General features: G+C 43.7%; 1 protein-coding gene across 1 annotated transcript in view; it reads right to left on the minus strand.

Annotated features, from left to right (window-relative positions):
- The window catches only part of SMC3 (structural maintenance of chromosomes 3), a 111,058-nt gene that overhangs the window by 77,633 nt on the left and 20,363 nt on the right, over positions 1-13,062 (minus strand). Inside the window, exons 4-7 of the mRNA XM_068258908.1 lie at positions 12,455-12,522; positions 5,486-5,557; positions 5,328-5,407; positions 2,215-2,293 (exon numbers count right to left, since the gene is read on the minus strand). Coding sequence (XP_068115009.1) covers positions 2,215-2,293; positions 5,328-5,407; positions 5,486-5,557; positions 12,455-12,522 — 299 coding nt within the window. The remainder of the gene's footprint in view (positions 1-2,214; positions 2,294-5,327; positions 5,408-5,485; positions 5,558-12,454; positions 12,523-13,062) is intronic.

Here is a 13,062-nt window from a genome sequence, read left to right on the forward strand (position 1 = left end):
CCCCGGCTGCACTAATTTTCTCCTTGGACCGGATGCCTTTGCTGCATTTTGTAGTTCCCAGCAGTGTCTTTTGCGTGTGTCGTATTGCATGCCGGAAGATGTAGTCTGTGAAAGAGAGCACAGAGATGTACTCACATGCACAGACAACATCTCCCGGCATGCATTGTGGTGCACATGAGACACTCCAGAGAACTACAATATGCGGCAGATGCTTCAGGCTCAAGAAGATACTGCATCCCATTAAGTATGGTGCTCAGTGCCTTTTAAACACAGGTCTCAAAATAGGTAATACATATCAAGAGAAAAAAGTAAATTAAAATGCATGGAGGGCATAACTTAGACCATTATTTTCCAACCACAGTAATAATTTCAAGGTTTAAAAAAAAAAAAAAAAGCCCTGCATATTATCCGGAAGTTTGGTATTATCCAAATGGTCTGATGTCCTATCACGCAGACTATCAGACACTTGGTCAGAGGACAGATTTGAGGAATTCCAGTTATGGGCCAGGACTTTTTCAGCCAATAAGGCCACATGCTGGGTGTATCTGGATTTAGTATGTCACGTTCAGCCACTGTCCTCTCCAAATGTTAATGTGCCAGTGTATGATTACTTGCTCTTGCTTCCCCATTCACGCCCCATGTGGTTGCAGCATGTAGCACATGTGACGTCACACAAGCTATACATGGCAGCCACGTGGGGTGCGCATCCCTCCCGCGCACGTGCAGAAGACCCCGACTGAGCCAGTTACCGGGGCTGATTGCGGCAGAATGGCGAGGGACTCAGACGTGCTTATGGGGTTTATGCTTATCCTGTCTACAATAAATCCCTTTTAAAGCACCCCCACCACGTTAAATTAAAATAAAAGTAAAAAAAAAAAAAAAAAAAAAAAACTTCCATTGAGCCTTAGGGACTCAACTTTTTTTTTTTTTTTTAATAGGGATGTCATGAGGGGTATATGTTACTGTTACATCAGTACATAAGAGCGTGCAATTGACCAGACGCAAAAACACCCCAAAACAGAAAAATACACTTTTACTTCAAAATATTATATTGCCTCCATACATTGTACAAGGAATGTAATTTAAATGTTGTGATCGCCGGGACTAATGGGCAAATACGAGTGTTTTTTTTTTTTTTCTAGCACCATTGCTTTGCTTATTTTAAAACTAAGGAGGATGGAATTGGAGACAGTTATTTTTTTTTCTTGTAGTTACTTATAAAATGCATAGAAAATAAATTACTGAAAACAAGTATCACCCACAACAAAGCCCTATTTGTGTGAAAAGAAGCGATAAAGTTATGGACAAATGAATGGGAGGAGTGCTGACAGGTAAAAATGGCTTTTGGTGTTAACCACTTGCCGACCGCACGCTTATACCGTGCGTCGGCAAAGTGGCAGCTGCAGGACCAGTGACGCAGTACTGCGTCGCCAGCTGCAGGCTGATTAATTAGGAAGCAGCCGCTCGCGCGAGTGGCTGCTTCCTGTCAAATCACGGCGGGGGGCTCCGTGAATAGCCTGCGGGCCGCCGATGGCGGTTTGCAGGCTAAATGTAAACACAAGCGGAAATAATCCGCTTTGTTTACATTGTACGGCGCTGCTGCGCAGCAGCGCCGTAAGTCAGATTGGCGATCCCCGGCCAATCAGCAGCCGGGGATCGCCGCCATGTGACAGAGGACGTCCTGTCACTGGCTGCACAGGACGGATAGCGTCCTGTGCAGCCCGGATCACTGGGGGGACAGGTAGGAGAGGGAAGGGGAGGTAATGTCGCCGCGGAGGGGGGCTTTGAGGTGCCCCCCCCCCGCAACATGCCACCAGCAGGAGCGATCAGGCCCCCCTGCACATCATCCCCATAGGGGGGAAAAAAGGGGGGCGATCTGATCGCTCTGCGTGCCCTCTGATCTGTGCTGGGGGCTGCAGAGCCCACCCAGCACAGATCCCATCAAACAGCGCTGGTCCTTAAGGGGGGGTAAAGGGTGGGTCCTCAAGTGGTTAAGGTAAAATGGGCTGTAGGCTGAAGTGGTAAATATTTGAGAGGACAGCGGCAATACGCCATTGAAGAAAAGTAGTCATTCAACTGTTTGGAAACTTGTCTGAAAACAGAATAAAATATCTGGAGCAACAAAAAAAAAAAAAATCGGAACAAGGAGCAACTAAGAAGTACACTATTTTAAGTACAGCTCAATAAGAACATTAAATCTCTCAGAGATCTTACCTTTCCCTGCTTTACAATGTAGTAGGGGTTACTGCGGGAAAAGCCAGCACTTTCCAGAAGATTCATGACATCATTTTTGCTGCAAAGAAAAAGACATCACCCATTATCAGGAAAATAATATACACTAAAACAACATATCTGGACTTCAACTAACCAAATCGCCGTCAGTTTGAGGGCTCTGCTGTGCTTAAAGTGAACCTAAAGCCTAGAAAAAAAAAATGAGATTAACTCACCTGGGGCTTCCCTCAGCCCCCTGCAGCCGATCGGTGCCCTCGCAGCCCCGCTCTGACGCTCCAGAACCCGCCGGCGAACACTTCCGGTTTCGCTGTCACCGGCCGACAGGTCAATCACTCGCGTTCCCGTGCCTGTCGGCCGGCGACGGCGAAACCGGAAGTCGTCGCCGGCGGGTCCAGAAGCATCGGACCGGAGCTGCGAGGGCACCGATCGGCTGCAGGGGGCTGAGGGAAGCCCCAGGTGAGTTAATCTCATTTTTTCCCTAGGCTTTAGGTTCACTTTAAAGACTGGGTTCCATGTCTCTCCCAAGGTTAATATACTTTCAATTACTGCATTTTAAAATGTTATGGAGTTGATGGTATGTACATAGAGTGGGTTGTAGTACAGTACTAGCTAGGCCTATTTTCCTTTTTTCTCAAGCAACCAGAAATCACACTTATCCGGCATCAGTCAATCTCCAGTAGTGCTGTATAACCAGGACTCTAAAGTACTGCTAAAACCAGGGCTGTGGAGCAAGTACAAAAATCTTCCGACTCCAACTCCTCAGTTTATGAAACCATCGATTTCAACTCCGGGTACCCAAAATGGCTCCGATTCCTTAGTTTAATACTTATCAGGGCTGTGGATTTAGCACACAAATCATCCGACTGCGACTCCTCAGTTTATGAAATCAAAGACTCCAAATCCGACTCCGGGTATCCAAAATTGCTCCGACTCCAAATCCACAGCCATGGCTAAAATTAATAAGAATTGAAGCAGGTGTTTGGGCTGATATTAATCTGTAGCCCAAATATATAGTTGCACTATATACCATATTTTGCGGACTATAAGACGCTCCTGACCATAAGACGCACCTAGGTTTAGAGGACAAAAACCCGGGGAAAAAATATATACCAAATCTGGTGCATCCATAGTGAAGGGGCATCTTGTGGATTATGCCCCAGTGTTCTCCCCAGGCTCTTTAAGCTGGGTGCTCCACCCGGCTAGTTTTGGTGAGTACCCGGCTGTCATCGGCTCACCACCTCCTATGCAGGAAGCAGAGTTGCACAGAGAAGCACCGGCCCTGCATCCTCTCATTGCACCATACCAGTCTACTTTTTCATTCCACCCCGCAGGAAAGATCCTGGGGAGAACATTGTGCCCCCTTTATACCTTGTGCACCCTTGTACCTCTGTGACCTCCTTTGAGTTCCCCATGTGTCTGCCTCTGTACTTTTGTCCTCCTCTATGCCCCCCGTGTCCTCCTCTGCATGGGCACATTACAGGGAGTCCCCGACATTGCGTTGGGTCGGAGGTTCGTATTGGCAGGTGTTCACAAGTCAGGAACTTACTGCATTTGGACTATAGGACGCAGTGACTCACCCCCCCCCCCCCCCCCCAAAATACAGGACTTACTCTCCACCTCACCTAATTCCCTCACCGGGTGCATTCTTCTTGCTTCCTTTTGAGAAATGTACAGTGGTGTTTTTGCCAATAGTACGTCATTGGTTTATGGGAAATCTTCAGTGCTTTCTTCCCCAAACACTTTCCATAAACCAACGTGCTATCGGCAAAAGTGCCGCAATGCTTTTCTCAGCAGACTTGGCAGCACTTGATGCAAATTGTGTTGCAATTTTTGCCGCTAGACATGAGGCCAATTAAAACTCGATAGTTACTGCATTTCATTGGTTCAATTTCAAGCCACACAAACTGCGAGAACATTTTCAAGCTATAGAAAATAGCATCTTGTTGATCAGCTATATTCCTAACCCCTGCAAAAGCAATTTCTGCTTAAAGGAATATTATCAATGCCCGAGTGTTCTAAAATGACAACGTACAAATAATGTCTAAGTAGCTGTGTTAACATTTTTCCTAGTATTCATGTTAAATATCAGAGGCAAAAGTTTTAATTCATTGTGTGTAGATTTTAGCTACGTTTGGAATGTCTCATTTGCAGAGGTGTGACATGCTAAGAACAGTGTAATATTGAAGCATAATTTATTTGAAAACAGGCATCAGGTTTCACACACTACAGTGTTACAAATGTTTATGTTGCACATAAGATACATTTCCTCTGCTCTCTGTTAGAGGGAGCTCTGCCTGTCTCTGACTGAGCTCTCTGCACACAGTTAACAGATACACTGTGAGGCCTGGAACCCACTGAAAACCGCAAACGCAACCGCTAGCGTTTTGTCTGAGCGGTTTGCAAGCGGATTCATGCGCGTTTTTGGTCATGTTTTGCAACATTGTATTTTTTTCCCCAGCGGGTGCCTAGCGTTTTGCGTTTTTATCCTGATTGGTCCTGTGAATTATTTTTCATTTTGTTACAGTGTGCTGAACCGCAAAACGCTAGCAAAACCGCTCAGTTTAGGTTTTGCTGAGCGTTTCCGCTAGCGGTTCAATACTTTACATTGAAGCGCTAACGCTCCCAAAATGCTGCATGTCCTGCGTTTGCGTTTGAGAAACGCAAACGCTCCTGTGGAAGTTGCCCCATCCATTAACATTAGCCCAGCGTTTTGGCAAACTGCTAGCGTATCGCAGTGCTGCCAAAACGCTGCCAAAAGCGCTCCTGTGGGTTCCAGCCCTGAGGGAATTTCTCCCCTCATGGCTGTGTCTGCTGTCAGAATTTCAGCAGACTGCCGTCAGAAAAACGTGAAATGACTTAGGTAACAGGAATCAAATAGATAAGCAGTGAAATGTATACACCAATACTTAGCAGCACTTCCCAACCATTTCCTATCTCAATTGGAAAAAAACATGTTAATCGATACTGTCCCTTTAAACTATATATATTGGATCACAGTATGTTGCTGGATAAAAGTAGAGGTTAACTGGCATTGACACAGACACACCCACTGAAAGATTGCCAATGTCAGTATAAACAGTTGTACATCCACTTACGTCACCATTTTCTTGTCTAAGAAATACTGATCTTTTTTGGCTCCAATGACTCTTCGGAGGGACACTTCCTCTTTGTCAATCTAAAGATTAAAAACAACAGTGTAAACCTTGGCCAAATGTAAACTAAATAAAATGAATGTATGCACGGTTTCACTTACAGGCAATCTGTTGTCTGAGTTATCAAATATAATTTCCACAAAGGCAGAGATGACTCGAGGACCCGTTCCTTCCTGGAGAATGGAGTGAAATACATTTTATAAAAACATTCAATCCTATTGTGAGCCAAAAATGATTTTGATATTCTATTCTAAGAACAGGGATGATTACAACTTGTCCAATTGTTGTCAGCATACACAACTAATAGTTAAAGGGACTCCCAGCACCTCTCATGGGTATGCCTTTAAGACAGACGACTTCCAACAAAGTCGTGCTATGACCCCTCTGGAGGAGCCTCTGGCAATGGCCATGCGTGTCACTTCCTCTTCCGGCTTCATTCAGTGATGCACTTCTCTAACAGAGAAGACAGGGGTGACCCGCAAGTTATAACATAGCCAAGATGGCAGCCGCAATTTTTAAATTGAAATCGAATGAAAACTACTTGGTATCAAACAGTGATTCAGGCATCAAATGAAAGAGGAGCACAAGCTACAGAAAGGTATGCATCTTTAAGTACTTTGCAGTACTGGTCGGAGTCTTAAAGGCATGCCCATGAGAGGTGCTCGGAGTCCCTTTAAAGGAAACCTGAAGCGAGAAGTATATGGAGGCTGCCATATTTATTTCCTTTTAAACAATGCCAGCTGCCTGTCAGCCCCGCTGATCTCTTTGGCTCCGGTAGTCTCTGAATCACACACCAGAAACAAAGCATGCAGCTAATCCAGACAGACTTCAGTCAGAACACCTGATTTGCATGCTTGTTCAGGGTCTATGGCTACAAGTATTAGGCCCAGTGCATACCAAAACCGCTAGCAGATCCTCAAAACGCCAGAGGTTTTTAAAGCAGATTTTCAGAGCGATTCTAGGCATGTTTAGAGAGGTTTTCTAAACATGCCTAGCGTTTTCTGGAGCGTTTTTGTAGCAGATTTCATATATTGTTGCAGTAAAGCAGAAACGCTTCTGCAAACCGCAAAAGTGCTGCAGGAACCACGTTTGCGGTTTGTTAAAAACCGCAAACCGCCGGTGTGCACCAGCCCATTGAAATACATTAGCAATGCGTTTTCCAAGGCGGAAGCAGTTTGCGGATCGCTTCAAAAACTGCTCGGTGTGCACCAGGCCTGAGAGACAGAGGATCAGCAAGAGGCAACGTGCATCAGACTGGAAAATTTGGGCACCCGCTATCAGCAGAAATTTTGGCTCTGCCATATGCACCATTATAAAGCGCGGCTATTCTATGAAATGTGGGTGCCCCAAAAAATGTAACAGTATAGCCGGGATTGGTGTCAGGGGCGTGTGTGTGTGTGTGTGTGTGTGTGTGTGTGTGTGTGTGTGTGTGTGTGCGTGTGTGTGTGCGTGTGTGTGTGTGTGTGTGTGTGTGTGTGTGTTATCAGTTTTATTTACCCATTTTAACTACAGTAATTTTCACTCTTAAAAATGCAGAATACAGGTAGTCCCCAGTTTAAGAACTAACCTACAGTCCCTATCTCGTTCATTATCTGAATCTGTTCTTAAGTCGGAACAATGTGCCATCTCTGTCCCCTGTACCTCCTCTGTGCTCCCCTGTGCCTCCAGTGTCCCCCTCTGCTCCTGCTTATACAAGTTTAAAAGCCATTTTTTCTTTGAATTTTTTAAGATCGATTTTCTCAAAAACTACAAGTCAAATAGAAAATTTTTTTTTTTTTTTACTTGTTCCCATGGAAACACAGAATCCATGCCGTTCGTATCGGCGGGTCGGTCGGGGACTACCTGTATCTCTAAATTTTACTGATATTCTACTAGCTGAAATCAGGTGCCCACGTTTCCTTGTGACTTTTTTTTCATGCATGTGCATTTTTTTAGAAGGAAAAAAAAAAAAATATGGCAGTCTCTACAGTGCTGCCCATAATTATTCATACCCCTGGCAAATTTTGACTTAAAGTTACTTTTATTTTACCAGCAAGTATTTTTTTGACGGGAAAGGACATAGGTGTCTCCACAAAGATAATATACACAAGAGGTATTGTTGTGTAAAAACAACAAACAAAACATTTCTCAGCTTTTATTTACATTTAAGCAAAACGTGTCCAGTCCAAAATTATTCATACTCTTCTCAATAATTAATAGAAAAGCCTTTATTGGCTATTACAGCAATCAAATGCTTCCTATATAATTGCAGACCAGCTTTTTGCATGTATCCACAGGTATTTTTGCCCATTTATCTTTAGCACTGCACTCCAAATCTTTTAGGTTGGAGGGTCTTCTTGCCATCATCCTGATCTTTAGCTACCTTCACAGATTCTAAATTGGATTCAAGTCAGGACTCTGGCTGGGCCACTCCAAAATGTTAATGTTGTTGTCTGCTAACCATTTCTTCACCACATTTGCTGTGTGTTTTGGGTCATGGTCATGCTGAAATGTGCACTGGTGCCCAAGGCCAAGTTTCTCAGCAGACTCCCTGATGTGGTCGTTGAGAATCCTCATGTATTGTTCCTTCTTCATGGTGCAGTTTCCTGCGATTAGGTTCCCTGGTCCATTGGCTGAAAAAAAACACCCCACCACCATGTTTGACAGTGAGGATTGTGTTCTTTGGGTTGAGGGCTTCTTTTTTACACAAAATGAAGGAAACATCATTGTGACCAAACAAATTTTTGTTTCATCTGACCATAACACAGAAGACCAGAAGTCGTCTTTGTCCAGATGAGCATTTGCAAAGGCCAAGTGAGCTTTTGTGTGCCTTATCTGGAGAAGTGGCGTCCCCCTTGGTCTGCATCAGCAGTGTGCACTGACCGTTAGAGTGTCTGCCTTGACACATTGGAACCAGGAGAGCCCAGATTCACCAGGATGGCATTGGTGGTGATCCTTGGATTCTTTTTCACCTTTCTAACTATCCTCCTGGCCAGCACAGGTGTCACTTTTGGCTTCCAACCACGTCCTCCGAGATTTTCCACAGTGCAGAACATCTTCTATTTTTTTAAATAATATTTTGCACTGTAGCCACTGGCACTTGAAAACATTTAGAAATGGCCACGTAGCCCTTTTCCTGACTTCTAAACAGCCACAATGTGCAGCCGCAGGTCCTCACTGAGCTCCTTTGTCTTAGCCATGACTGTCCACAAACCGATAGCAGAGAGCTGCTGTTTTAGGCCTGTCGAGTTGATTAAAAAACAGCTGTTCCCAACTAATCAGGGTAATTATGATGCTTTACAACAGCTTAGACTATTTGGAATGGTATAGAACTTTGGATTTTCCCACAGACTGACAGTTTGTGGAGGGTACGAATTTTGGCCTGAACACTTTTTGCTCAAATGTAAATAAAATATCCCACAACAATGCCGCATATACAGTCTTATCTTTTGGGAGACACCCATGTCATTTCCCATCAAAAAAAGGACTTGCGGGTTGAATAAAAGTAACTTTAAAGGGATACTGTAGGGGGGGCTTCTAATGGTCCCCTACATACATCCTGTGCCTGCGCAGCCACTCCCCAATGCTCTGGCCCCGCCTCTGGTTCACTTCTGGAACTTCAGACTTTAAAGTCTGAAAACCACTGCGCCTGCGTTGCCGTGTCCTGGCTCCCGCTGATGTCACCAGGAGAGTACTGTGCAGACCCAAACCATACTGGGTCTGCGCAGTACTCTCCTGGTGACATCAGCGGGAGCCAGGACATGGCAACGCAGGCGCAGTGGTTTTCAGACTTTAAAGTCTGAAATTCCAGAAGTGAACCAGAGGCGGGGCCGGAGCATCAGTGAGTGGCTGCGCGGGCACAGTATGTCTGCGGGGGACCATTAGAAGCCCCGGGTAAGTTCAACTCATTTTCCCCCGACCCCCTACAGTATCCCTTTAAGTCCACTATAATTATGGGCAGCACTGTATATCAATCTCACTTCAAGTGTACTTTCAGCCTTGTGTACATGTTATATGGCTCTCTGCAGAAAATCTTAAGTGTGTAACAGCAGCCACCAATCCCCCCTCAATGCATCGTTGAGTGATCAACCTGGCGGATGCGGCCATTAGGCCAAGGACAATGTTGTTCTACTTTCCCCATCTGCTCAATGCCACTCCCTCGTGCACTGCACCATTGGCTCGCCACCCCCTTGAAGGATACCCGAACTGAAGTGTGACATGATGAGATAGACATGGGTATGTACAGTGCTAAGCACACTAATAACTATGCTATGTATTTCTTTTTTCCTTTCCCTGCCTGAAAGAGTTAAATATCAGGTATGTAAGTGGCTGACTCGGTCCTGACTCAGACAGGAAGTGACTACAATGTGACCCTTACTAATAAGAAATTACAACTATAAGACACTTTCCGAGCAGAAAATGGCTTCTGAGAGCAGGAAAGAGATAAAAAGGGCCAATAGTTGATAGATTTTAGCTCTGGCATACTTCAATGTACGGGTCATTGAGCAAAAACTATAAAACAGTAAAAACTTAAAAAGTAGATTTAAACATAAAATAAACAACTGTGGAATATCTTAAAAAGTCATTTTTAGGTGAAGGAAGATAGATACAATCATTTATTTAATTCGTTTATTTTCGCTTCGTGTGTCCTTTAATAGCAACACAACCCAATGTTAGCTGAGGAAAGGATCTGTACAGACTCGGCCCTGACCTGTCAAAAGAGGGTTCGAGAAGTAGAACAGTGGACATAGAATAAGATCTGTAAAATTGACTGTAAATGGACCCGATTTCCAAGTCTTCTAACTGAAGCCAATGAGTCAAAGTTATCAAAAAGATCCATTGGTTGATAGGAACATTTTTAGATAGTGATTATTTCTCGCTCTGCTTATTTTTAAAGGTCAGGAAATTATCTGTGCACTTTTATGGGCAGAGCCTGGACAAGGTCCTCCAGCACCCAAAGCTGAGACACCAAAATGCACCCCTCCCACACCAGCCATCACACACTGATTGCTATTTGAGTAAGAGGCAGCCCAGGGCCCACAACACCTTAATCTCTAGTTATGCGGCTTGCAGTCACTGCCATGTATCCCCCTTATCTCTCTCTGCTTCAAACACAATAGGGGTACGATAGCTGAGTGAGTTGTGTGCCCCCTCCTACACTGTGCCCTGAGGCTTGAGCCTCTCTCGCCTCTGCCCAGCCCTGTTTATGGGGTTTAGATAAGTACATATTTTTCTAAACCACGTTAATGTGCCCATGAACTGCAGAAATTTCAGCAAGCGTATTTTCTATAAGATCATTGAGATCGAAAGAGATTGTATGTATTTACACAACTCACAACATTAAAGAGACTCAAGCCTTGTAAAATGTCAATTTTTATTTAACAATTCCCTTCTACACTATCACCCCAGCTAAAATGCTGCATCCCCGTGGCAGATTGCTGTATCTAAACCCCCCAAATACCGAGGCAAAAATCCACAGCTTTTAAAGCCGTGGATTTTGCTGCCCAGGGAGGCAGAGCTTACCACTGTAGCTCTGCCTCCATTAGTGTCAATCCCCGCCTCTCCCCACCCCTCTCAGTGAAAGAAGACAGAGAGGCGGCGATTGACGCGAGTAGAAGCAGAGCAACAGCGCTAAGCTCTTCCTCTACAAGGAAGCACTCCCCCAATATTGCACAGGGTATTTCGGGGGTTTAGATATAGCGATCTGCCGCGGGAATGCAGCGTTTTAGCTGGGGTGATAGTGTAGCAGGGAATTGTTAAATAAAAAGTGACATTTTACGAGTCTTCAGACTCTTTTTAAAGAATCCAACTTGCGATCATATCTAAATTAGTATCTCTGAAAAATCTGCCATGCTGACTTTTTTTTTCTTCTAGAAAACAACTGATAAAGCGATGATTCAGGTTTGATTGAGCCCTCAAGGTTCTCGGTTTTCCTACAATATGATCTATAAAAAAAAAAATCTGATCGATCATACAATTGTTCACTAATAATTGTACCGTGAACAGGCACGTTAAAATGTAACTGTTGGGCATAAAATCAATCAAAAAAAAAAAAAAAAGACAACCCAGCATGCCCTGCAACTTCCTTTTTGCGGCAACGTCCCAAATAAGAGTCAGGTAAACTGGGGAATGATCATTTATAAACAAGTAATAGAGATTTTAACTTATGGATTGCCTGGTTAGCACCCTTATTACTTGTTTACCAGATAAAAATAAAGAATTGATTTTTGATTTTATGCCCGACAGTTACACTTTAAGTAGAGTGTTTTAAAGGAAACCAGAGACCATAAAAGTTTTATACATACCTGGGGCTTCCTCCATCCCCATGTGCACGGATCGCTCCCACGCCGTCATCAGCCTTCTCCCTCTTTGGTACCGGGTCCCGTAACTTCAGTCAGTTGCGGCCAGTCTGCGCAAAAGCGCAGCCGTAGAGATACGTAGAAGGTGCACTTTTCTTGCGCAGTATGGCCGCGACTGGCTGAAGTTATGGGATTCAGTACCGCAGCTGGAAAAGGCTGAGGATGGGGGTGTGGGAGCGATCCTGGGGGGGGATGATGCCCCAGGTATGTATAAAACGTTAATGTTCTATAGTACTAGTAGTAGTAATATAGTACACAGACCATTAAAGTGAACCTCCGGACTAAAAATCTACTCAGCAGAACTAAAAAGGCTCGGTGTTTCTTTAACAGTTTCACAGCATCAGAACTTTGTTTTTCTTAAAAGCATCATTTTTACCTAAGCTCCACCCATCAAAGAAAAAAAGCCCGTTTTTTTTCCCTGATGCTGTGCAGAGCATGATGGGATTTCCTATGTTATTCACGTTGCCTAGCAACTGGAGAGGTGCTCTGGGCACAGGACAGTTGGAACTGTGTCTCATGCTCCCTGTCACCACCTTTCAACCAAAAAGATGGCTGCCATCATGAAATCAAACATATGCCTGTTTTTTTTAAACAGGGTGGGTAAATATTGCCTGTTTTAATTAACATAACTAATGTAACTTAATGACAGTATGTTTGTTTAGGCTGGAGTTCCTCTTTAAGGAATGATCAAAGTATAGCCACCTTAAAGGCAGCCAAACAGGTGATACTCACATGTAGAAGAGCCAATCTCTGCTCTGGACGAAGATGACTGAACTCATCACTAAGAACAAACTGGATGGCTGGAGTAAAAAAAAAAAAAAAAAAAAAAAAAAAAAAAAAAAAAACACCTGTATAAATTCATACACACTTTACCTAAAACAAAATATACATTGGCATCATCCGATTCACCACAAAGACTTATGCATTTAACAGATTGTTATTTTGATTAAATTCTGCATGAAAACATTTATTAAACCACTGACGTTTTTTGCAAATTAAAAATAAAAATACATGGTCCACCAATTCATAGATCCTTCTCTCGAGTATCTTACAGCTGTTTCATTCCACCAGCAGCTGTAAATTTGTGATTAAAGCAGCCAACTTGAAGAGTCCAAATTCAAAAAAGGTATTACATATAATTTATACTATCAATGTGATAGCTTTGAGAATTTGCCTTTCCACTTTGGGCTTAGATCAGACTTAACCTCCTTGGCAGTTAATTTTTTCTGCAAAAATTGCAGAATTCCAATTTTTTTTAATTTATTTTTTAATGTTTCATGTAAAGCTACCAGAGTGGTAGCTACATGAAACACCACTAGAGGGCGCATGTGGCCCTCTAG

The sequence above is a fragment of the Hyperolius riggenbachi genome, chromosome 10 (genome assembly GCF_040937935.1).
Source record: "Hyperolius riggenbachi isolate aHypRig1 chromosome 10, aHypRig1.pri, whole genome shotgun sequence".
Lineage (NCBI taxonomy): Eukaryota > Metazoa > Chordata > Amphibia > Anura > Hyperoliidae > Hyperolius > Hyperolius riggenbachi.